General features: G+C 38.3%; 1 protein-coding gene across 1 annotated transcript; it reads right to left on the minus strand.

Annotated features, from left to right (window-relative positions):
• LOC131233703 (uncharacterized) lies at positions 1-26,306 on the minus strand. Its single transcript, XM_058230489.1, has 13 exons — positions 25,846-26,306; positions 24,544-24,660; positions 18,625-18,689; positions 17,708-17,813; positions 12,285-12,356; positions 11,685-11,744; positions 11,335-11,464; positions 11,059-11,225; positions 10,693-10,877; positions 6,850-6,989; positions 5,121-5,401; positions 2,167-2,410; positions 1-725 (listed from the first exon to the last, which is right to left on the minus strand). The coding sequence occupies exons 1-13, from the start codon at positions 26,113-26,115 to the stop codon at positions 1-3; spliced, it is 2,562 nt and encodes an 853-aa protein (XP_058086472.1). The 5' UTR covers positions 26,116-26,306.
• Positions 26,307-27,566: the final 1,260 nt, after the last annotated feature.

The following is a 27,566-nucleotide window of genomic DNA, read 5'->3' on the forward strand; positions in this document are numbered from 1 at the left end:
CTAATCAGAATCTGGATCACCAACAACAATATCTGGTAAAGAATCCAGAGACTCTGAATCAGATGTGAACAGAGGCCCTTTCCCCTTGCCAGAATCAGTGGATTCTCTGGCAGATGTAAAGGGTGTTTTGGGTTCAGAGACATTAGCCCAAGTAGCGACCACCCCTTTGGCTGATACCGCCTCATTACTCAATAAAACAGCTTCACTGGATGCTACCTGAATGCTGGGCAAAACAGCCATATGATCCCCAGTGACAGGCGCTTCCAGTGGCCCTGATTCAATCATGTTATTTCCTCCCATTTCTACATCAACATTGCCTGTGGGTCCCCATGTTTCTTCTATTGGGACCCTCTCACCAGCTGATGCATCGCAGGAGAGCTGTACTGCCATGGGACCTTCAATCATTGGCCCTGCATCTTTTTTGGATTGTTCATTGGTTTTTCCAACTTGGTTTTCTGGTAGATCACTGGAGTTGGGTCCACCTTCTTCTCCATTCCCCAGCAAACTGTCACAGAACTCATCAGAAGCAAGGTCATCGACTCCAGGCATGCCTCCTGAAAACCGGGTATTAGGTTTCTGATTGCCAGGAGAAGTGTTTTCTGTAAACCTGCGGTTGCCAGACGGAGAATCCCAGAGCGGAAGGGCCCGGGGATGGATGAGTACTTCCAAGGTTGTTAAAGCATTAGCACAGAATTCAGCAAGTTTGGTTCCTGTTTCTTGCCTACCTGCAAAACATTTTGACAAAGGATGATTCTGTTTTTTTTTTTTTTTTAATTTTTTTTTAAAATTTTAAATGAACAAAGGATGATTCTGTTACGAGCAAGAAAAAATTTGTTTTGAGCAGGTCAATCTGAGCTGCCACACTCACACACCCCAGGATCTTGGTGATTTGCTGTCCAGGTTTCCTGCAGACTATTAATGTGATGGCTTGTCTTAGCTCATCTCCAATGAACCACCAGAGGCTAGCAGAACACATCAGCAAATCTGAAGGTGGTAGTGGGTTTTCTTTTTTTCTGTTCTTTACTCCGTTAGGGAAGAGTTATATTGAAAATTCACAGGAAGTATACCATCCATCAAGAGAATGGTTCCAAAACAGACGGCTCAGTAACTATGTTGGGAATACCATCCCTCCGGACACTGCCAGAGCTTTGATATCCTCTAAATAAAATCGAACCTTGAAAATTATTGTCAATTATCCAGAAGTTACTCTAAAGCAGAGCATGTGTGAGATCTACAACAGACGGTTTACTGGTGCAGCTAAAGGTTTCGAGGGGTCTTTCTTTTGGCCATTTTAGTAGTGACCCGCTTAAAGCAGGTACATGCCATTCACAGTCCATCCAGTAAGATTGCGCTTGTTCATGATCTCGACCAACCGTTGGGATTGCAACAGGGAAGGCTTTGAATTGGTGGTTCATAGCTGATTGGTTCTCTGAGATGGCTGCAAATCTCTAAGCTTGAACTGTGCTATACTGTGCCATTTATTGGTCGACTGAGAGCAGCAAGATCTTTGGAGCAGGACATGCCAACTGGCATGCAGTCTCTAGCTTGATAAATGCCTTTTGTGTGTGTGTGTGTGTGTGTTTTCTCCAGATCCTCTGATGCAATTGACATGCATAGAGAGGAGGGAGAGCAGGCTGATTTCATAGGGAAGGTGGCCGACGACTCAGCTGGAATTGTGCCCGTCAAAAAAGCAGTGTAAATACCCATGTGAAGAGGGAAGACTGGCAGCTTTGGGAGATGGACATGGTGCCGAGTAGATGTTTTGGGGGACCTCAGATTAGTGAGAACTAGGTAGGGTTCAACAACAGGCCATGCCTCATATAGGTGAGAACAGGCCATGTTGGAGCATGAAAGGATTTGCTAAAAGTGCATCATAGAGCAGAGCTTTGATATTGATATCAGTTCCAAATGTCCTCCCTCCCTTCCTATCAAGGTTTCTGTGCTAATGGTTCTAAAAAGTGGTTCAGGAATTTATTGCCCTTTTATTATATTCATTTTTTCCTTTGTAATTTGGTACGTTATTACATACTTGTAAACAAATTTTCCTGTTCTTGGGTATGTCATGTGGGATTCAAGTGGGTAATCCTCATTGCTAAGTTTCGTTCTAAAATTCCACTTCAATTTTTTAGCAATGCAAGAATTATATTAACACTTACAAAGGTTTACCTCTACGGAAAAGTTCAAGGCCTTGTGATAAATATCGCGGCCTACCACGGGCTGGAGAGAGAAGAGAAGGCAGAAGTGCATGCAATGCAGTGAGCTGGAGATCTGCTCGATTTGGAGTGGGTCCCTCAGATGCCATCTTACTCCTCTCTTCACTGGACCATCCCGCATCACATGTGTTTGTTGCTATAGTTATCAGAAGACGGTCCACTTCGGATCGCGACTGCTCTGATATCCATGCACCACTCTGTAAAAATTCTAAGAGATCAATACCTCATGCACAAAGTTGACATTGCTGAAAATGAAGCCTGGAGATGAACAAAGGAGCTGATCATGACACCAAATCTCTTTAAAAATGGATATCCAGCAAATGAGACAATTCACATAAAGTGCCCTATTTTGATAGGATATATCAGTTTAAATAATGAAACAAAAGGACACTCGAGTAGAAACAATAGGAAATCATAAAGACAATTTATACACCAGAAGTTGCTGGGCTGAATCTGTGTTGTGGATCTTGATTTTGTAGTTCTTGATTTTATGCCACAAAAGTGTGGACCTGGATCTACAAGTTTAGATCTGGATAACTAGGCAAAGTCGTACTACTTCTTCGTGGCATCACCCCATGGATCTGATGGCATCTCACCAAAAGATAATTTCTACCATAGGAGAAAGAAATAAGTTTTTATCTATCTTAACATAATTATCACCACATGCATGGGTTTGGTCATTTATAGACCTTGCACAAAAGAATCTGCAAGAATTTTGACTCTACTTATTTAAATCCTTAACATCTCTATGGGAACCAGGGAACCATTTTGTAGAAAACAGTTTTCCCCAGAAAACTACATTTCAACTGTTTGTGCATGCAGAAAACAGACATCAGAAAAATGGTAGAAAAACCTCCCTCCAAATCTCATCTCAAAGGTGGCAATCAAGGCTGGGCCCCACATCACAGATCCTCCCTCCCTCCCTCCTAACTTCTCTCAAAGGTGACAATCAAGGATGGGCCCCACATCATGGATAGTCCAACAAATGACTAGACCTGAATTATAATCGACATGGACCATCTATTTTCATAGCAACTGATCAATTGGTTAGGATCGTTCAATCAAAATGACTTTTTGTGAGGAATAGGAAACCATAGGTGGGCACTGCATCATGGACAGTCCACAAAAAATGATTGGACCTTCTCTATTATAATCAGTATGGACCATTCTTCATCCTAGCAATTGATTGGATGGTTAAGATCATCCGATCAAAGTAACTTTTTGGGAGGAACAGGTAATTAAAGGTGGGCTGCACATCATGGATGGTCCAAATTAATGACTAAACCTTCTATAATTATAATCAATATGGATCCTAATTTTCCTAGCGATTAATATTATTTTGATTTTCATGCTAATAGTGCATTAATTTTTCATAAAGTGATTTTCTAGACAGTCAGGCCCCAATTAAGTTGTGACATGGCCTAGATGATGATGATGATGATGATTTTCTAGACATTGTCCAATGTAAGAAATAGCAACAAAACAAACACCACCATCCAAACAACATTTCCAGACTGAAAAAAATAAAAATAAAAATAAATCAATTTTCAGAGAGACTTCCCAGAACTGCATTTCCATTGAAATTCTCTCTCAGAAAATGGTTTCTAGACAGGATTCAAATGGGGCCTAAACTTTCTAAAACAAATAAAATCTACAAGTTTTCGTGAAAGGGGGAAAAGGAGATCAAGGGTGAAGTGAATTCCTTGAAGAGTAGTAAACATAATTAATAAGAATAATTAGACTTCATAATCCATACAGTCACTAGGCACAGACACCCACACATGCCAACGTGGTGCACTTGTGTAGGATCTAGGATGTTCATCAGGTAGTCCCATAGTGCAAGTGTCCTACCATACAAAGTAGGGCAACCCATTCATCATGTTGACTACACATGCACATTGAAGGGCAACCATTGATTAACAATAAATTGATGAATTGGGCTAAAGATAATTTTAGCCATGAGAACCACTTTATTGAGTCCCAGTCCCAGACCCATATCTCGCATGTGCCATTACATCACATGAAAGTCTGCATTTGGCCTATGTTTATGAATGGCTGGTCAAATCAATGATGCATATTTTATATACATGTACGGGCCACTAGATGACCAAACCAACTTGATTTTTAGGCCTAGGCAGAATGGTGGATCGCTCTAGTGGGACCCCGTATATCGATGGTTTACATCTGATGTCCACATGTAGTCCATCAGAGGGACACAGATTTCCTATGAACCTTGTTACAATGAGCCCGTGTGGTCAAAAGCTCTGTAGGGCCCACTGTGATATTTGTGTTATATCCACTTCATCTATCTGTAGCGACAACTCATGTTAGGATGTGATCTAAAAAATCAGGCAGATTAAAAACTTAAGTGGGCCACACCACAAGAAACAAAGAGAATTAAAAACCCACCATTGAAACCTCTTGGGGCCAATAGAAGTTTTGGATCAGACTGATATTTATGTTTTCCCTTCATCTTGGTGGGAATCACCTTATGAACAGGTTGGATGGAATTTTAAACATCACAATGGGCCCCAGGAAGGTTTCAATGGTGAGTGTTTCCATAACTGTTTCTCTGGTGGGTTCCACTTGTGTTATGGATTTGTCTCATTTTTGGGCTTGTTCTAACACAAGCTGGTGAAATTGGAGTGCATGTCATACAAAATTGAGGTGGGCCCCACCGAAAAGAAATGTGTTAGAGAGAGAGAGAGAGGTTAGTTGCAGTAATAAAGTTGCCTTACCAAGGATGATAATTAAATTGTGTGCTTTGTGAGCAACCATTGGATTAAATCCAATGATTCTCATGCTCTATGCATTTTAAGGCTAAAATACACAGTGCACTAGATCATTTCTCAATATTAACTACTTGCACACAGGCTGATGAAGATTATTGATAAAAATGACACATACCACAGTAACAAGTTCTTCCAGTGCTTCTAGTGCAGCTATCTGAACAGAAATAGGAGTTAGCCTCTTGTAAGGTACTTCCACTGCAGGACCAACTACATTTTGGTTATCCCCTGGTAATCCAGAACTGTGCTTGCCTTTCCCAAGGCTAGGTTGCTGTAATGCCTCATTCCCGACTTTTGACAGATATGAGCTTGAAGACGTCAAACCACTTCCTTGAGTAACGAAACTCAGATCAGCAAATGCATTTTCAATTACATCTTGAGCAAGGTATTGAGTGATTCCTGATCAAGACCCAACCCTACTAAATCAGTAATGAAACGATACCTGATTACTGAGAAAGACATCAGTAAACTGTGAACAGAAGCAAAAAGAAGCATCACATGTGCTCAACTTAACCACACGTCTGCCTGTTAAGAACAGTAGAATTTAGGGGTGGCAATGGGCCAGGGATTGGGCCGGTGAACTTGGACCGAAGGCCAGGCCCAGGCTTGAAATGTAGCTCTGGTCTCCGTGTCAGGCTGGGCCTGGGCCAATAATGAAACATCCACCCCAGCCTGTCCAATTGGCCTGCTCCAATCATCAAGTGGGCCATTGCTATACAAAAATAATGGATGGTTTAAAGACACTTGTGAATGGTTGTGTTTCAACACACGTATAGTTTAGAGACACTCTTGGATCCAGGGTCATGTTTCAATGATCAAAACCATTTCGATAATGGGATGACCAAAATCATTTAGATAATGGGATGATCAAAACCATTTAGATAATAGGATTAAAAAAAATCTTCAATGATCAGAACCATTTACATAATGGGACTCATTAATGATCAAAACCATTTAGATAATTGGACCCAAACAATTCTTTGATTGGACTATCTCAACCTTGAAAAGAGTTCTGCTGGTTCTGAAGCGCTCCTGTTCCTATTGCTTCTTATTATTATTCTTTCCATTCACTTTTTCCAACATGTCTAGCACCAACTATTGAATTGGGTGAGACATCTAATGATGTCATGAAGCACCCAGACCATGAGAGATATGGACTGCACTTGACTTTGTTTTGCATAGGTGCCTCTTAAGTATAGGAGTGACATGTGGAAGATTAACGGTTGTGGAGCTCAACACAAAGATGCCTAGACCTCTTGGGTTGAATCCTAGTTCCAATGACAGGTGGATACTCACACAATTTTATGTTAGAAGGCAGCAATGTGCGGGGATGTTGCCAACCTGGAAAGTTCTCAAGTCTGTATCCAAGCTACTTAAGGGTTTTGAAGCACAAAAAGCTCTGATAACAGAATTAAGATTCTGACAATCCAGATTCCAGAAGCAATGGCACATAATATGGAGTGTTTTCAGAGCTCCGAGAATTTGACAGTTAATAACTGCAATGGTTACCATAGCCAAGTAGATATAAAGAGGAAAGAAAGTTAGGTGGTTCAATGTAATGCAGGATTTCTTAGTGAGATCCGAACATTGACTTCATATGAAATCATTATGGCACACAACTGCCAGGAATTTGGTTTTGGATCAAACCCAAAGATTAATCCTGTGCTCATCACGAATTGTGTTTGTATGACCACATTGCAAGATGTGTCTGAAAACTGTAAACAGATTACAATGCAGCTTAATTTCTGAAAATATCACAATTCAGCAACTAAGATAAAATTGAGGTTGAACTATGGAGTAGAAGCAAAAGAGAGTTTGAGGGTATTTTTCAGGAAAATACTGCATACCGACACCCATGGAGGTCAGTAAAACCTTCATGACCGAATAAACCTTTATCCTTATAGAAGGCAATGCATGTCTCCATGCACGTTTCCTGACATACTCAGTGAGGAGTCGCACAACTTGAGCAGCATGGGGTAATAGTTGTCTGCAGGGTAAAAATGCAAATGCGATTGGCACATTATTCTCCAGAGAATATAAAAGAAACACTTCGCTGAAACTGTAACTCAATTGATACCATGAAAATCAATTACTGCAACAAAGGCAATACAAGGATTTTTGCATATTGATTCAGGAGTTTGCCGTTTAGAGAATGCAAAACACATCTTTAACAAGTAGAGGTATAACTAATATCATAATGAGTGAACTTCATCTAATGAACTAATGTTAGTGATATTTATTTAACTTGGAAACAGACTCATGTTAGTGTCGAACACAGGAACAAGGTACCAACCTGATGCAGGACAATTAACCACTTGCTCTTAAAGCTCGAACAGTTAGAGTATGATGAATTAATCCCTTTATCTCATAGCCCAGGCCCCACATCTCATGGATTAGGACCTTGGCCGAACCCCCCCTCGTGGGCTTGTGGGCCCCAAATCACATGGGCCGCCCACCCCGAGTGTGTCCCTGCATCCCACAGTCTACCCCACTCGAGCCTGGTGTGAAATGCGCATTAATCTCCCCTGGTGAGGAGTCTCGAACACGAGACCTTCCCCATGGGCCCCGCCCACCTCGAGTGTGCCCCTGCATCCCACAGGCAACCCCACTTGAGCCCGGTGTGAAAATGCTCCTGCATTACAACCATGGCCCTTGGAAAACCCAACATGTAGGCATGATATTAGCAGCTGTATTTATACTATTTATGCTTGAAATTATATTTTACATTATTAATGCTAAACATTTATACTATTTACTCCTTCAGAGTTTCCTTATATTTTGGTGCGGCAAATGAGAAGGGAAAGAAGAGTGCCAAATTATAAGTATGTCTATTATCAGTTCCTTCTGTTTTGGTATTTCTTCAGATGGAATTGCACATTGAATGGAAAAGTTCAATTTCACTCTTTAATGGTTTGTTATGGATCACAAGTTCTATGCTTGTTCTTTTCCATCCCCTTCTCAATTTCCATCCCTTGATTTTTGGTTTAGATGATCAAACCTCAAATGACTTCTTCGGCCTCCTCCTATCTCTTTTAGTGGATCAGACTGTCTGACACATTAGCTAGCAGGCATTTAGAATGCCAGTGTTTAACTGGACATTTAATGCCTTCCAGGCAGTTTGCCGGACTATTTATTACATGAACTTTAGATCATTAATATGAAAGATATAAAAGAAGTATTCACAAAATGCTAGAATGCATCAAAACTATGTTAGTATATAAACAACATCAGTAAATACAAGAATTAAGAGATAAACTAAGGTTTTCTCACTGGTTGTGCAAGTACGTCCAACATGTATGCAACAAGTGTTGGACATGGCAAATTTTCAGAGAAAGGGGTGTCCCTGTCATGTGTAAAATGATTAAAGGGACAGTCGCAGTACCCATAAAAACAGAAAAAATTACACAACAATTGGGTACTAGAATTCCACTAGACAGTGATTTCAAATAGAATAAACCTTTGAACATCATAGGATAGGGAACAGTCCCTTCAACAACCCGGTGTGTCAAAGGATAGTCCATCTCAATTCACTGTTTGCTGATGAAACACTACAATGGCTATATCTGAGACGTGCCTTGCTTGTGACATCTTGGAGTGGCAGCTATTAGTCATACACTTCAACAATCAAAACATGCTCAACCTATGTGGAGACAGAAACTACAGCTCTGGTAGCTCAACAATTGCCTCTGCACCTGACTTTGCAACTACACTCGTTGCTTCTCCTGCTTTAGAGATTTTCATTATATAAGATGCAATTTCTTATTGCAAGTTACTTCTGCCCAACCTGCATCTAAGCAGAAACTTATGCCATTTTCTTTATATTTTGATGCTAGCTACCAGCAACGTTTTCTGTATCATTATCACGTAGTGTATCACACCCATGGGATACAGATACATATCAGTTATCACATAGGATATATTGGTTGTACTGTGTAATCTATCGTTGTTGTTGGGAAACATGGGAAAAAAATTGGGAACTTGATTGAATTTTTCAATGAAACTTCAGGGATTGTTAAAAAAGAGACCACTACATACTTAGAAATTATATATATATATATATATATATAAAACAAAAAAATGCATATAATAGGTTTCCTTTGTATAGGGTCCTAATCTATGCGTTGTCTAACTAAATTGATGCAACTATATTCAAAGTCAATTCATAAAATTTATAAATGTAAGAAGGCATGTATCAAAACATAAGTATTACATTCAAAAGCAAAAGAAGTAGAAAAGTAGATATATACTTGTGGATTTTGAAAAAAAAAAAATTTAACATTTTTCATTATTTTTTAATTATTTTTTTTCCAGAAAATCCCCAAATTGCCAAGAATGTGTAGATCAGGTTATATACACACTTGATTTCATGTTTGGATACTAACATTGTAACCGATTTGGGAAATTTTGGGAAAATTTTGACTTTTATCTAATGTTCCACAACTCGGCCCGTCTCTCCTAAATCTCAATATCGAAGCTCTGGATCCATAATTTTCATGCAAAATATGAAGAATTGTGGATTTCTTACTGTTTGACACTATTTACAACATATAAAAATGAAAAGAAAAAAAAAAAAAGAAGAATCAAAACTAAAAAATATGCACATTTTAGAATCTGGCCCCAAGAAGCTGACAATCACGATTTCAGAGAAATTTTTCTTCCAACAAATAAGAGTGGACTGGTCGAAATTACCTTACAATGTCCCAGGAAGAAGATTTTTATTTTATTTTATTTTAAAGATAATAGATTTTTGTGAATTTTTAAGGATTTTCCAGACAAAACAACGCCGGTTTCCTTTTATCCCTTTCAATATCGCACTCGGCATTAGCATATCGCACAATACATTAAGAATTTATAAAGGGAGAGTACGGATATATCGCACAATATCGTGATATCAATATTGCATGACCATGAAAAATAGATATTAAAAGCTGGGTTTTGTATTGCCCAGCAGGAATAAAAGATATATCAGTGATATCGCAAGATACTGAAAACACTGACTACCAGTATAGGAAGCAAGAGCAAGTGCCGGTGAAATGAGCAAGAAATGCTTGGGAAACAATCAAGAAGTGTCTTTGATACAATCAGGACAATCTAGAGTAAATGGAGTCTGGTATATATTTCTAGAATAGATTTTGTGAGGAATCTTATGAAAAAAAAGAATGTAATTTGAATGAAGACAAAGTTTATATGACAACTCAATGTACAACTTAAAAAGTTGCAGGAATCAATGCTATAAGGGTAAACCATTCTAAACTTAAGACAATCAAAGAACAATAGTGGCAGCCATGTCAAAATAAACAAACATTTTACAGAGGCACTTCAAACTTATGAGGCATTTGAGTATTAGATAGAATACATGCTTTGGACAGAATGAATAGGTTATCAAGACTTGTGTACAAGAACAACAACATGTCATGAACCAGTGTCCTGCTAATAGCATATTGTTAACAGCATAAAGATCTAATGCAGATGAATTCCACAGCCATTCCACTAGTAGCTATAGAGGAACTAACATCTTCTGGCTTTCTTGCTTGTTTATTTTTTTGAAAGCTAACATGGGCTCAAACCCATGACCTCACTGTTGAAAGTACTGTCTACCACAAGCAGCCCCACTTGTTGCAGATAAAGGTTATGTTCTTAAGAACAAGCTTCCTCCCAAAAACGTACATTGACATAAGAATGTTATTCACCTGCGCAATGCTGTAATGACTGCAAGAAGAAGATTCAAGCTGCACAAATGCAATCCTGGAAGCTCAAAATAGATGAACTCTTGTGGCATGATTGATGTAAAGGGTGATAAGGCTTGCCTTGGAGACCCATCCACTGCCAGTATTCTCCTAACAAGTGCTAGCAAAGGGAGAACAGGAACAGTTACCTGTTAAACAAATGGGCACATCAAAAATGAATTTATGGTGTCACCAATGACAAATTTCAAAAGACCCACTCCTGTAAGGAAACATAAAAGACAATGCAACTCTGAAAACCTTTTCAAAAATCAAATGCATTATAATGCCATAAACAAGAAGAGCAATATCTAATTAAGATAAGCACACTACCTGTACAGGATAATGATCAGTGAGCATCATACAAACACACTGCATCAATGTAGACACTCTGGGCATTAGCAATTGCTCAATCAGTTTTGTCTCTTGATCTCCCAGGGGAGGAGGGGAATCTTTCCCAGGAGGAACCAAGAGTCTAAGAATTTCATGAGACATGGTTTCTGCAACGTATCAAAACAGAGGTGTCGGTTTCAGCAAGACAGAACCTAGGAATATAAGAGGAAAATTGGAACAGACAGAAGTATAAGCCAAAATAGGGATATCCCAAACCTTCTTCTAGGCCTTGGAATGGATCCTTGAGATCCTTGTGTATTGATATTAAATTTTTTTGCATCATCAAGGACCAGCTATCATCATCACCTCTCGCCTTTGGAAGTAATGCTAAACTCTGAGCAAGCTTCTAAACATAAACAACCAAGAGAAGGATGTACTTAAGCCGAAATGTGAAACAAACATGTGCATCCGTACATTTTACTGTAAAATTTCATACAATAGGCAAATGTAGAGATTAATGGGACAAAGATATGGCAACAATGATGATGATGAGACAAGTACAAAGATTTTTATGCTTCAGTGTGGGGAAAGAATGAGGGAACAAACAAGAAACTGATGCGACTCACCTTAGACATACTTGCAGTGCATTTCCCAGACATAATTTTTGAAACAATAACAGATTCTGCCTGGTCACAAATAGCATGTATTAATTTCAGTATTTTCACATTAGCCTAATGAATGCAGTGATATCTAAAGAACAAGCAGATAAACCGTACATTAAAACTATCTTATAAAGTTCTGGAATGGTTTTCATTGAAAAAAAGAAACTCAGCTACTTTAAGATTTTTTATTTTATTATTTAAAAAAAAAAATTAGAGAAAAATGAGAATCAATGCTCAAGTCTTTAGAAACTGGCTATTTCATGATATAATGAGTAAACTCAATAAAGGCCTGCTTGAATACTCCATCCTCAACAAAAAATTCATGAAAACATGTACCTGAATGCCTAGAAAAAATGAGGCAACAATATAATACTGTAGTAAGCTTCAACAAAGTGGGCATGGCATGGCTTGTATTTCTTCAGGGGTTCATGCTACACGATCAATGGAATGTACGAAAAGCATTCAAATTCAGCAAATGTATGATACTTTAAGGCCAACCCAGAAAAACGAAAGGAAAAAAAGAAAAGAAGAAGAGAGGGGGGCAACTACAAGTCTGCAACTCACACTGTCATAATGACGATGAACAGAAGATGGAAAGAAGGTTAAGAGGGTACATAATAGATCAACCGCCCCTTCCTGCACAAATAATCCCCACAACAATGATAACATCTTGAGACCCCAAATATGTTCAAACAAAGTAAGAGGAAATGTTATACATGGAAAACTAGCCCAAAATATGATCAAATTAGAGCTTAGTACTAGTATAGTGGAAATAAAAATGTTACGGAATGTTTTTATTATGCAACCAAGTCTCCAAACGATTAATTCATTGATTGTAATAAAACCTATTAAGAGACTATTAGATAGCACTTTATTTTAATCCACCTATGTAATAGTCTATTACATTGCGCCTGTGGGAATTTTATGCTCTCATTGACAGTCCCCAGCCCAGATAAAGTACGAGGGTTGTGTCAGGTTGGCAGCCGGCATCAAACTTATGCCAAAACTTCCAGGGTCCTTAAATGAAAGATCACATATATTGAACATGTACATATAAGCCAAGTATCTCATTGGAACTCACATCACTTCTTCGATTCATGTACAACTAGCATGCCCCATCATTGTTAAAATGTAGTTTGTAGTCAAGCAATCCAAACATACACAATGATGAAACTATATAAAATTGTGATTTTGAAAAATAAACCGAGAAATTGCTAAATTAAGATGATGTATTTTTCTAATCACAGAATCTTACAATCATGATAACTTTCTTGTCTAAACAGAGCATGAGCCTCCCTTTCTTTCTTTCTTTTTTTTTCTGAATAGTAAATACAGCCTTACATAAGTTGGGCCAAATGCAAGATCATTAAAAACGCACATAACACCATGCTTCTTGGCTGGATGTAACCAGAAACACTTTGATTAAAAATGGACATTTTTTTCTTGTTCTTTTTCTTTTTCCTTTTTAGGCAACAAAACTATTGTGATAGATAAACTAGAGAATACAACATCCATCGAGGAAGTAGATAAGATAATCTATATATTAGGAAGGGGCATTGATGAGGACATCCGAGCACCAATCAGAGTATACCAGAGGAGGAGGAGAACTCCCGTTTCTTTATGGCTAGGTGATGCATATGTGAGGCTCCGTGGGCCCAATTCAAGTGCCTAGCTCGTTGAAGACCCCACATGCATGATTATGCATCTTTAAAAGCTCCACACTAGAAAGATGCACGTGGGCTACCTAGTTGGACCATTCCAACCATTGGATCATCATCATTGGACATTTTGATCATGGGCTACGAAATAATTTAGTTTATTTAGTTGTTTATACGTTTTGTTATTATTAAGTTTAGCTTATATTTTTGCTGAGATTAGGGAGTTAGGAACAAATTTTATTTTATCGAACGTCTTTAAGTGAAACTTTTTATCTGAGGGCATCTTTTTGTAAAAAGTATTTTTAGAGACTAGATAAGGCTTGGATGTCCACACCCTAGACCATTATTTGTTTTTCTATTTTGAGCGATTATAACATAAATTTATTATGAGAAAAAGCCGAAGCTAGAAAATACAAAAAGAAAAGGAAGGACTATATAGCCTCCCAAGAGCCTTTATAGCTCAGCCCAAATAATAAAAAAAATGCACTAGAGCCTTTGCAGCCACTGCCCATTCTATTTTACATGATATTTTTCCTTGGTAAGCACTTCTTGAACTCAATCCGAGCAATTTCTAAAAGTTCTATTGTTCCTTTCCAAGCATAAGAACCATAAACCCGCTAGCAGAGCAAGACACCACACTTTCCGAGCCACATTCCCATGAATACCCTTGTGCCACATGCAAAATAAAAAATAAAAATTGACCAATATTATTTTGCGCAACCCATATAACTCCAAAAAAGATGAAAATTTTCTGCCACACACACTTGTCTCGCGAAGTCACAATGGATAAAAAGATGATCTACCGTTTCCTCATTCTGAAAGCACATCACACAAACATTTGGAAGAATCTTTCTAAGAGGGGTATGCCGATCGTTAATATTTGCCTCTGCTGCATGCGGGAAGTAGAAACTGTGAATCATCTGTTGGTTCACTGTTCCTTTATTTCTCAGATTTGGGCAGATTTTTGCCAGAATTTCTCGATCAATTGGTGCGTTCCGGAGACGGCCTCTAGTCTTCTCTCTTCCTGGCATGGTCTCAAGCTGGATAAGAAGAGATCTACTGTCTTATGCATGGCCATCCTCGCGATCTAGTGGTCCGTCTGGGAAGAGAGAAACGAAAGATGCTTTAATAACTCTTCTTCTTCAATCTCAGCAGTGGGATCCAGGCCTTAGAGAATGTTGATTGAATGGGCTTGTAATGTTAAGGGTTCTCATATCTGTGATCTTAGTTTTCTAGGGCGCTAGAAGCTTTCTTTTATCTCAGCAGATCTGCTTCCCTTTTCGGCTCTCTATTTTCTTTGTTCTCCTTGTTCCTTTTTGTTTTTCTGTTGAATGAATCCGTTGCTTTAAAAATTAAATAATAATAATAATAATAAAAAAAAAAAAAAAAAAAAAAACACATTCGGAAGAATCATCAATAATAAACACATTCGGAAGAATCATCTTTCTTTTCCTAAGATTGTCCACTGTCAGAACCTTGCTTCATCCTACTAGCCAAGTGAAAGCCGCCACCCTAGAAGGAGCACCATAACGCCAAACTTCAGCAGATGGAGTAATCCCAGTAATGCAATCACCTCCCTCCAAATACAAATAGAAAGATCAAACCGAAAATCTTCCGAATTTATCTTTCAACCATAGCATGGAATTTGGCTTAGTTTGTCATCATGCAAATTCCTTCCACATGGCGGATCCCAAATACATGCATCGCCTTGAAACGAGAAGCAACTTGCCACTACAATCCCCTCCCCCAATGCCAACCTAGCTACCCATGGAAACACCTCTCGCAATTTTTTCTCCCCCACCCAAATGTCTTCCCAAAACTTGATCTTCAGCCCATTGCCTAGGGAGAACCCAACCCCTTCCCTGATCTTGTACCTACTCTGAGCTACCGCTTTCCACACTGAGGGAGACTTGTACAAAGATGATGATATAGTCTACCATCCCCCATCCTCAAACCCATACCTTCTACCTACTATCTCCCTCTAGAATGAATCCTCTTCCACCATAAACCTCCACACCCATTTTCCTATCAAAGCATCATTTATTCTCTACATGCTTCTCAAACGGGCACCCCCTTGATCCCATGGCCTACACACTTCCTCCCACTTCATGGGATGGAACTTGTGATTGTCCTCCACTCCCTTCCATAGGAAATCTCTTCTAATTTTTTTCCAACCTCGCCAACATTGATTTTGGGCATTTAAACAAGGACATAAAATAGACCGGTAAATTTGACATCATTGCCTTAACGAGAGTAATCCTCCCCCCTAATGATAGAGATCTCGTCTGCCATTGCGAAACCTTCTTAATGAAGCACTCGATCACCTTATCCCAAACACTCTTTGGAGGCTTACCTATACATAAAGGAAGCATGAAGAAAGTGGACGGAAAGGATCCCGCGTTGCACCTAAGCAAACTTGCAAAAAAATCACCTCTTCCTTGGCTAGTCCCACTCCTGGTAATTCACTCTTTGAGATATTAATTCTGAGCCCCAACATTGCTTCAAAATATATAAGAATCATGTGCAAGTTCTCCACCATATCTTCATCTGCCTTGCAAGTATCATCCGCATACTGAAGACGTGTCAAGTGGAAATCTGAATTATCAATAGCAAAACCCCTCAACAACTTCTCCTTTGCCCCTTTATCAATCATCCTACCCAAGGCTTCCATCACCACCACAAATAAATAAGGGGGTAATGGGTCTCCTAGCCACCCTAGTCCATTATTGCATATGAAATTTAAAATTAAAAAATAAAAACAAAAAATCTCTCTTTGCTTTGTGATGAAGTAAAACCTCATGTGATTGGAGTAGTGTGAAGCTATGGAGTGATTCCATCTTATCACTCTTATGTTCTTCTTTCAAGGTAATATCTGCACTTTTCTTTTCTTCTCTCTCTAATTTCCTCAATCTCTCTCAATCCTTCCCTACTCCTTTATTTTCTTTGTTTTCCCTAAAACCCATCCCCAATCTCCTCCAAAGCCCATTTAAACCTAGGCCTACTTACACCGTACCACCATCCACACCTCCACACGTGATCGTATAATCACACGGACAAAACCATAAGACCGTCTGGACGGCCAACCCATCTCCTGCTTATTTCCCTCTTTGATCCTTACTCCTTTCTCTCTAAAATCCATAACCCTAAGCCTAAAACCCTCAAGTCCAATCCTAGAATCTAGATTTCCCAAAACCCTAACCCTACTTCCCAAAACCTAACCCTTAAAACCCTAATTCCCCATAACCCTACTTTTAAACCTTAATTTCCAAAATCTCCAAATCCCAAAACCCTAGTTCTTAAACCCTTTTAACAAAACAAGAGATTCCCTTTAGAATTAGATCAATTCCTATGTTAGATTGAAGTCCTACCTTCCATAGGTCCTATATATATATATATAGGTTATCTAATCATGTTTTATAAGATCTAACTGACGGGTTGTGATTTAGTTTGGAATATGAGCATAGTTAAAGACTTGAATTCATTAAGCTTGTGATCGATTAGCATTATTTTGTGCTTTAAATTGTTCTAGTTAATCCGTTGATGATCTCATTACATCATTCTACGTTAGATCATCTGTCCTGCATCAAGCATGGTGACAACCCTTTCTTGGCAAGGGTACTCGCAAACCCATTAGCTTCTACTTCTCTACTCTCTAAGAACAAGGCAAAAAGATGTCTCGAGGGAAGACACCAAAGATGATGTCATCAATCATCAATCATCAATAATAGGAGAGAATCTCCAAATTCAGCCAAAAGCCTATGCCATCAAACTTTTCGAATCCCCTTCCACTGTCCCCAGAAAGAAAATGACTTATTAAACAAATTGAGAACCATTTTGGGGGATCAATTTTCTGCCTCATTTTTATCACCTGCACATAAGTGATTGCCCATCAGGACGAGCTCAAACACCTCTAGTACTACAATCTCCCCGATTTCCTAATGAGTTTCCATCCTTATTCAATTTCCAATAGCCCAGTGAAGTATCTCCAATTATTGGATTTTTTATTTTTTATTTTTTGGTCATTGATTAGAATTCAGAAGTCCATTTCAAGAAAACCCTTCAGTTGCAAAACCAAATGGTTATGCATGCACATGTGAGAAATGTTTGCATGCTTTGAAAGGACTTGAAAATCATCATAAAACTTCCATAACATGCACATAAGAGGACCTAGACTCATAGATAGGGTACTCTTTTTCTTTTTTCTTTTTTCTTTTTTGAAAGGTAAGGGTACTCTAAACTATAATTCAGAGGAATCTCAATGGATTAGAAGAGTTGACAATATAATGGCCATGGCAGTAAAAGAAAACTTCAATAATAGATTCTACTAACCCATACAGCCTCTGAGCCATCCTCGCTTAACAATTTGAGAACTGGTTGAATAAGTTTGCCAGCTTGAGAGGTACCATCTTTCTTTACATTTGGAAAACGATCCAACCTAATGTCACATAATAATTCACATGGGAAAGTAAGTTGATTCTAAAATAGTTAAAAATTAAAATGGTTTAAGAAAATAAATTTTAAAATCTTATAGCAAAAAGAAACACATCCAAACAAGAGTGAAAACATGTAGACAACTAAAAATGAAACCATATCCACCAGGACATGTAGACAGCTCATAAAATTAAAACATGTTGAAATTGTTTCTAGAATTCTTTTTTAAGGATAGAAAATTTGAAAAATAAGCAAACGACAAAAAGGGAGGAGTCACCAAAAAGCCTTCGGAGGCTACATCCTTTCATCACTGAATCATCTCCTACAACATTGACTTCCCGATTAGAATGGATAAGAATTCATTGAACATATCGTGGCAGCTACTGATTTGTCAGTTGATGGCATATGGAAACCCTCCATCCGGACTTCGGACCGGAAAGGAGAGCACAAAATTACAATCAAGTGCTATCTAATAGTCTAGTACATAGTTGATTACAATCTATGCTAGATACTTACGCCCCTTCCAATATTTTCTGTATCAATTAGCTGACCTGTCCGGATTTCATTTTGGTTAGCCATTCTAAATCATCGACAAACGTCAGATACAACACCTATGTCTATATATGTGCAACATTATCTAGCACCTTCATGTTTGAATCATACTGAACAAAGATTTATATTAACAGGAGAAATTTTCTAACACCAACTGATATACCTGTACCTAGACATGTCTTTTTTTTTTTGAAAGATAGCAGTTCATTTTTATTAGGAAAACAAACACAAGGCTTATATAACAGGGATCTAAGATACCATACCTTGTGAACAAATCTGATAAGGAAACACAAGAAGCCACCTTGACAAAATTAGAAGCAGAAGGCGGCTGTTTTCAACACATGGAAACATCAAAGAGTCAATTCAATTCCCATGAACTTGTTAGTGGAAAATAAACACTGGCTTGAAGTTTTGAGACAGAAGAAAATGGTACACAATGCTCTAATAATTATTGATGAGAAATCTGAAACAAGCTTTTCTAAGAGATGTCGAGGAAGGCAAAGAATGATTTCACCAGTAGAAAAAAGAGAGGTTGGAAAACTTTGAGATGAAAAAAATAAAATAAAAATTAAATGCCTAAAGAAACCTAACATTGGTTTAAACATCAATTAATTTTTATTTTTTTTTAAAAAGCACATACATTGAAGCTACAATTGAAAGTACTAAACTTTTCAAAGGCCTTAGAGAAATACTACGACGGAATGATCAAGATATGCAAGGACTGAAAGGTTATAGCAGGAGAGTTTGACCACACAACATAGGTTAATGGTTAATGGTTATAGATGTTTACATTAAATGATGGAAGAAATGGAATGAAATTAATAGGTGTCCAGAAACTAGGTGGTGAAATTTAAAAGGAGAAAAAGCAATGTTATCGATGAAAAAATTGATGTAAGAAAGAATATGAAATGTCGAGGAAGAAGTAAATGTTATGTGGAAATAAGATGGTTGAGTGCATTAGGAAAGTGGCAAAAGATGTTTTTGGGGTATATGGAGGAAAAAGCCAATTATAGAAGGAAACTTGGTGGTGAAATGACAATGCACAAAAAGATATTAACGATAAACATTTTCAAAGCCTGCCAAGGGCCTAGAAACAATGAAAATCTTGAACAATATAGAAATGCCAAAAGATTGCTAAGAAAGTAGAAAGTGAGGCTAAACTTAAGACTTATGATGACTTTTACAATAGACTGGGGACAAGAGAAGATGAGAAAGATATCTTCGAACTTACAAAAATAAGAGGGAGAGAGAGAGGGAGAGAGATATTAGGGACCTAGATTAGATGCATTAAGAGTGATGGCCAGAGGACATTAATCAAGGACAATGAGATTAATGATGGTTGGAGAAACTATTTTCAGAACTTGTTAAATGGCAACCAGCCAACCACTCCAAAAGCATAACAATAGAAGGAACCATAAACCCAAATGACATCAAAGTTCATAGATACTTTCCTATGATTAGGATATCTGAAGTGAGAGAAGCATTGAGTAAGATAAAAATAGGAAAGGCCCTTGGACCAGATGGTATACCAATACAGGTTTGGAAGTGCATGGGAGATACTAGGTTATTTTGGTCAATAAAGTTAAACAACAAGATTGTAAGATCGAAGAAAATGCCAACCAAATGGAGGAAAAGTACCATGGGCTATTTATAAGAATAAAAGAGATATATAAAGTTGTATTAACTATCATGGGATTAAACTCATTGAGCCATACTATAAAACTTTGGGAAAGAGTGATTAAGCAAAGACTAACACACGAGACGAATATATCAGAAAATCAATTTGGTTTCATATGAGGGAGGTTTTCCACTGAAGCTATCTCCCCAAATAGACAATGGATGGAGAAATATAGGACGAAGAGGAACTCCACATGGCTTTTACTGACTTAGAAAAAGTTTACGATAGGGCCCCTAAAGAGTTAATCTAGTGGTGGTGGGGAAAGAAATAAGTTCCAACAAGATATATTAACATGATTAACAATTCGTCTAAGGGAGCACTAATAAATGTGAGGCCACAAGTGGAGAGACAAGTGAGTTCCCAACTATTGTAGGCTGCACTAGGCATTGGAATTGAGCCTGTAACTTTTTGAATTGGCTATGGATGAGTTAACGAGGCATTCATAGGCAGAGATCCTATGGTGTATGTTGTTTGCAAATGACATGATTTTGATTAACAAGACGAGGGAGGGCGTAAAGACAGATAAATTTATGGATGGGTGCTTTATAATCTAAAGAATATAAAATTAGTTGGACTAAAACAAAGTATATAGAGTGCAATTTTAGTAATAATAGGAGGGGGAACGAGGAATTAGTTTAGTTAAGATTGTTGACCAAAAAGTTTTCCAAAATGAACACTTTCAATATCTTGGTTCAATAATTCATGAGAGTGGAGAGATTGAGAAGGATGTTGCCCATAGAATTCAAGCAAGGTGGAAGAATAGAGATGTGCCCTAGAGTTCTATGTGATCGTCGTGTACTGCTCAAACGAAAAGGGAAATTTTATAGGGTGGCTAATGAGGGCATCACGTCACGTATACCCTTACGTACGTATCAGAGGAGGAAGCGGGCCGTGCCGATTTCCCTGTGGCTAGGCGAGTACCCGTGATCATGCTGAAGACCCCATGTGTATGTGCAAGCATCTGGAAGATCCTACACTAGGAAGATGCACATGGGTTGCTTTATGGAGTGATCCAGACTGTTGGATCGGAGGGACACGGCGATCAGGCCATTGGATCACATGATTGGGCCATTGATCATTGATAGTCCACATCGGTTTTAGACTTTCTCATATTCTAAAATTTAGTTTTTGATTATTTTATATTTGGACACATTATGAGTGTTTTAGTTAATTTTATTTAAACTAGGGCTATTTTCGTTAAAGTTCACAAGACAGGGATTTTTGTAATTTTTGAAGCTTCTTGGATCTATAAAACGAGGGCGTGTGACCTCTCCCTCATTGAATTTCGTGATTTTAAAAAATTAAAAATTTAAAAAAAAAAAAAAAACTCTTGCTTTCTTCTTCCATCTTCATGCAATTTGAAGATACTTCCATGCGATTTGGAAGGAAGATCGTTGTGAGGCTAATCTTTATCAACGGAGGTACGAGGTCTCTATTTATCCCCACACCATCTTTTCTTTTCTTCCCCATCCAGGTATTTTCTTCAGATTCTTAATTCTCTCATACTAAATTTTCATTTTCTCTCAAACTCAACTTTCCCATACACATCCACAATCCAAACCCTAATCGACCTAAATCTATCCTCTCACGCCACATGTGTGACCATACGGCCATACGTGTGAATCTCACCTGTTGTGAATCCATACACCATCTTCTCTTTTTTCCCATGCCACGCATGTGACCGTACGGCCACACGTGTGAATCTCACCTGCCCCTTTTGGTTTCCCACCATCTTTACATCAAAACCCCTTTCTTCCATCCCCGAAACCCTAACCCTAAACCTAAAATTCCTAATTTTCCTACTTTTCTAAATTACCCAAACACTAATTTTCACCCTAGGTTGTATTAGGTTTTCTATTTTGAAATAGACTATACCCTATGCTAATTGGATGTCCCTACATCCATTAAATCCTAGTTTCTTTTTATTTAATGATCTTGTGTTATGATGTTGGTAGCTTAGGCCGGTATTATGCATGATTTTCTTTTGATTTTCATAATATTTGTGATGAATATAGCGATGCTTGTGTGTTTTTTGTTAAATATCTTAATTCAGTTATTTGATCTCACATGTTACTTAGTTCATGCATCGGTCCTGCATCAATGGCTATAAGACCGGTCGTGATTTATGGGACATAATGTTGGCCCATTAAGGAACAACATGTTCATAGGATGAGTTTAGCTGAAATGAGGATGTTGAGATGGATGAGTGGCAAGACAACGAAGGTTAGAATTAGAAATGAATGCACTCGAGGGAATTTTGGAGTAGTACCAATAGGTACTACGATAAGAGAAAATAGACTTAGATGGTTTCATCATGTGCACGGAGATCAAGAACCTGGTTGGAAGGAGTGAATTGGGGCTCTAAAAGGGCAAGGAGAAGGCCCAAAAAGATGTGGGTGGAGGTAATAAGAAAGGACTTGAAGACCTATGGTCTAACTAAAGTTATGCCCCTTAATGGAGTGGAAAAGTGTGAAAGGATTCACATAGCTGACCCTGATTTGTTGGGATAAGGCTTAGACGATGATGATCATCATCATCATGAATTGGGGAAAAAAAAAAAACTGAAATTAGAAATGGAGCTATAACAAACATATCAAGGATCAGAATTAGAAGTGATAAATTAAAAAGAAAAGAAGCATTAGAAGTTACAATGAAAGGTAATTCTCATCTGAAAGTCACAGCTTCCTATAGAGAGAGAATTTATAAGAAAAAGACAGAAAAAGAAATCCTTGTTAGCTAGAGAGGTTAAAGGGTTTGAGAAGGTATCACTTTAAGTAACCAGTATGACAGTGAATTCTGTGGGAATCTCTATGCATGCACAGTAAATAATATTTTCATTATAGTCTTGCAGGGTGTAAGTAACCTATTTAATGTCACATGGGTTGCATAAACAAACTTTCCAGGGATAAAACCTCGGAATCTCAGTTCTCATAATGGTATCACCCCATTTCAATATGTTGTGTCTCAGCTTATAGTAACTATGTAAACCACCATCATCATCATAGCTCTTGCCCCAGTCATTTGAGTTGTGGATTTTGTTTTACAAATCCATGGTAAGTGAATGATCCTTCATATTCTTCTCACTGACTCGATCCAGGTCTTTTAGGTCCTAAACTCATCCTCTTTTCAGGCCCTTCAACCTTAAAAGTACCTCGCCTACCAGCACCGCCTCCAATTCCCGCAGTACATGGCCAAACGTGGTAAGCTGCGAGTGAATAGAAAGCTATGATAGAAACAAAAAGGGCAATCCATGTAAATGCATAGATGGTAGAAAAACCCACCTGAAGTTCTATTAAATGCATACCTTTAATAGTTGTTACCATTAAACCATATATATAATCTGTAGACCCGTGATCAAATTCTACAGGTGACGATATTTCAATTCATAATTGTGAGTTCTCCTCTCTCTCTTCTCAACATTCTTGAGTGCGGTAGGGTTACTCTTATCCCTTATGGGCTCACTTGTGGCAAAACAACTCCCCCTAGAGTGCAGCTTTCCATTGGGCCACGATAGCTGACAATATCTTTTCACTGGATCACCTCCAACATCAGAAATACTGTCTTCCCAACACATGTTTCAGGTGTAAAGAAGCAAAGGAGCATATTGACCATCACTTTGTGGAGTGCAGAATGGCTTTGAAACTTTATGGTTTTTTTACATTTGTTTGATGTGAGATGGTTTCTTCAAGAAGAATTTGCAAATGCTTTCAAAGGTTGCACAGGGTTCCTTTCACTGCAAAAGGCAATTTGCTTTGCTAAATGCTCCCATGTACTAACTTATGGGCATTTGGAAAGAAAGGAGAGACATGTATACAGTGATAAAGTCTTCCAGATGCAAAGGTCATTGTTAAAATTAAGAACTATATATGGTAGGCCCTTTCTTGTCACAGATTATCAGTGACGGAGATCCTAACCCATTGTTAAAATTAAGAACTATATATGGTAGGCCCTTTCTTGTCACAGATTATCAGTGACGGAGATCCTATCCCATTGGAATTTGGAAAGCTGGACTTCTTGCTACTGGCACAGCAATGAGATGTATTCAGGAGTTAAGCCTAGCAGGAGAAGTTTGGAAGTTGAATTTGACGAGCTTTCTCTAGCTCCACTAGTCTCATTTGCTGTCTGGACATCCTCATGGATGAACATGGGAATATTAATTATTCTGGTCCAGTGGGATAAGATTGATGCCAAGAGCAAGGCACTCCACAAGGGGCTCTGGATCTTCACCACTTCATATCATGGTCTTGATAGGAAGCAATCAATTTGCTTTAGTTCTAGCAGAAGAGGGATTGCAGCAGACATCTATTTGTACCAGGAATTCTCTACCCTTGATGTAGCTTTTCTTTTTCTTTATAAAGTCTCATTATCCATTGAAGGGGAAAAAAGTATGACGATTCATAAAACCAACCATTCGAATGACAAAAATACTCATTGTCTTCACACTTAGGATAAACAAACAGAAACAAGAAGCAAACATATAAATAAATAAGATGAGAAACACAACCTGAATTTGTGAAAGGAGCTTTTGGAACCAAACAGAATATGATGCTAGAAAACGATCGTCGCTACAATTTTGTACTGTCACACCTAGCAAACAGATGCCTGCCCAACATTTATCTGGCTAGAATATAAAAAGAAAAAGACAAATTGTCACTTGCACTGAACAAAAATTCGCATAATTATACAATGACTTTTATAATAGAATAGAAATGGGAAAAGTCCATTTTCTGAAATGAAACACCCAGTTTCTGCATGAAGATGGAAAAATTGTTAACCAGTGAAATTTTTTTTTTTATTGATGCTAAAAACTAAAATTTTATGAAAAGAAAATAGTTTTTAGATATTTCTACAAAACCTCATATATCATCCCATGTGTTTCAACCCAAACGGATCCCTATTTTTAGCTTCTGGTTAAATGGTCCATCTGAACCATTCCCTTAAAATACTATCTATCTTGAAAAAAGTTCACAAAATAAAGCCTAAAAATCCTAATGCACAATCACAAAAAGGTCAATGTTAGGAAAAAAAATATAATATTGTGAATGTCTCAGGCATACCCAACATTATACATATGTTGAATGAGAACAGTACTGTTCATTAGGCAGTCCCTCAAGTAACTGCCCTATTAGCATCCTCCAGGTGCATATTAACTGTCAGATATGAGTAGACATCCACATCAAGGAAGGAAAAGTCTTCAGGTAGGACAGTTAGGATCACCCAGTTGATTTGAATTTTGGGCTATCCCTCCACTGCAGACCTACCTGTCTAAGGCTCCTGATCATATCCACATGCCCATGCATGGTTGGTATCAATACATCTTATCGAAAAAGAAAATTTTGGTGCCATAATCTAAACTAGTTTGATTTGTAAATAGATAAAGAAAAAGAGGAACACTGATATGCAGGTAGCTGCATAGAATTCCTGTGAAGTTCCTCCCCACTTTACATGGCAAAGATGTAGAGTGACTGTAACCTTTTATCTAGTGGGCCACTTTGCGGATGGGTTATAGGCAAAAAAAATCACAGTGATTGAACACTTCTGACCATCCATTTGTTGTGAGTTTTTCTCATTGAATATGGACCACTGTTCCAATTGCTCTTTTTGCAGGCCACTGATTGAATGGCGATAACAGAACAATCCCTTTCTCTGAGATATGGCCTACCAACATGGCGGCCCACCAGAACAACAGCTCTGATCGCCATACATGTTGCCACGTGTACCGTGACAAGTGGAACTGCATAGAATTTATAGGCAGCAATATGCACATTAGCATTCAAAAACAGGACCAGCATACTTAAATAATTACCATTTTGCTCGAAACAAGCGACAGCAAGCGCTCGACCCACGCATCAACGGCGGATTTCCAGCTCTCGGCCAGCTTTCGGTCGTGTACTGCTTCTCGAAACGACTCCGAGAGAAGGCCGTGAGTTCTAATAGAAGACTCAACGTAAGAAAGCTCGGAAGGGCTGGTGAAGGGATGCTTTTCGTCGGGTAGACGATCTTTTATCAGAGATTTCAGGAGTCGAGGCTTCAACCTGATGTCGTACATGTTCTCGTATAACTCGAAAACCGCCATTACAATGGAATTGAAGCTCTGAAATTGCAGAGAAGAGAAGAAAAGAGAAGAGGAGAACAGAGAGAGCCGAGGGTTTAGTTTTTTTGTTCTTATTCTGTTAAACCCCAACGAGGATGACCGTTACATCTCTGCAGACTGCAAAAACCCTCGTAGGGTTTATAGAAATACTTCGATACTCTGGGAGAGTGTGATGGATGATACTCAGGCAGTTAGAAATTACTGCGAAATCACATACATTTCAACCAAGTGATTCAAAGAAAAGCCGTCCAAATCATTCTTGCCGATATAGATGACTTAAGAACCAGAAAATTACTCTCGTTGGATCATTCAGCTATTAGATTGCTGGACGCTAATTGGACGTTAAAAAATGAAAACCAACCAGTGATCTTATTTCCGTAAACAAGTTTTAACGAAATTGTTCAACCAATCTGATCTTTATACTGTAACTTACCGACAGTTGATTCCACGATTTAGTTGGCTTAATTTGAGTTAATATTTACCACGTGTGCCGTTTAAGTGCCGCGTATCAAGGGTCATAAGTAGCCAGAGTATCGACTAACACAGGGTTTAATGCAAGAGAAATTTCCGACTGTAAACGCCACGTTATATTTTCCTTTCCAAACGCCCCAAAATTGAACGTCAGCAAGTTATGTGGGTCTGATCATGAGGTATGTGTTATATCCAAACCGTCCATCCATTTGACGAGCTCGTCTTAAGGCTTGATACAAAATATAAGACAGATCTAACTAACAAGTGGACCACAATGCAAAAAGCAGTGGGGGATTAAAATTCTACCATTGAAACCCTTTTTGGGGTCACAGAAGTTTTAGATCAATATGAAATTTGTTTTTCCTCTTCATTCAGGTCTTTGTGACCTTATGAATAGATTGGATGGAAAATAAACATAATGGTGGGCCCTACAAATTGTTTAACGGTGAAAATCATTATCTCCGTTGCTATTTGTGGTGTGATCCAGATGATCTTTGGATATAATTATTTTTTTTATAATGCTCTAAAATGATCTCTAAAAATAGATGAACGGTATGGATACAATAAATACATCACTGTGGAGCCCATGTAACTTTGATCTCCTTTGAACCGTTCGGACAACTCGGAGCTCGAGCAGCGTCAGAGCTCGACCCACGTTTTTTGCATGGGCCGGATACCTCGCAAGCGACATGCAAGGTTGCAGTGTAAAGTTCACATACAAAGACTGTTATTATTTCTTATTGCATGTGGTCCACCTGAGAAACCGGCCAGCCTGATTTTGGGTCCCATGCCCAAACAAGGGGCGATGCATCTGATGCTTAGAGTGGATGTCATCAAGGCAATACAGTGGGGCCCACAAATGATCATAATTTCGGTGAAAACGTTTGCACTGTAGCATTTCCTTACACAGTTTTTCTCTCTGTTGGTAAGATGGAGCTAAGGGCTGTTTGGATTAGGCGAAA

This window comes from Magnolia sinica, chromosome 18 (assembly GCF_029962835.1).
Source record: "Magnolia sinica isolate HGM2019 chromosome 18, MsV1, whole genome shotgun sequence".
Lineage (NCBI taxonomy): Eukaryota > Viridiplantae > Streptophyta > Magnoliopsida > Magnoliales > Magnoliaceae > Magnolia > Magnolia sinica.

Excerpts from the sequence above, each read along its gene's own strand:
- LOC131233703 (XM_058230489.1), bottom strand. The coding sequence starts at position 26,115 with ATGGCGGTTTTCGAGTTATACGAGAACATGTACGACATCAGGTTGAAG. Across the intron at positions 24,661-25,845 it reads CGCTTGTTTCGAGCAAAATG|CCAGATAAATGTTGGGCAGG; the intron begins GTAATTATTTAA and ends TTTATATTCTAG. Across the intron at positions 12,357-17,707 it reads ATGGCTCAGAGGCTGTATGG|GAAGGGGCGGTTGATCTATT; the intron begins GTTAGTAGAATC and ends TTATTTGTGCAG.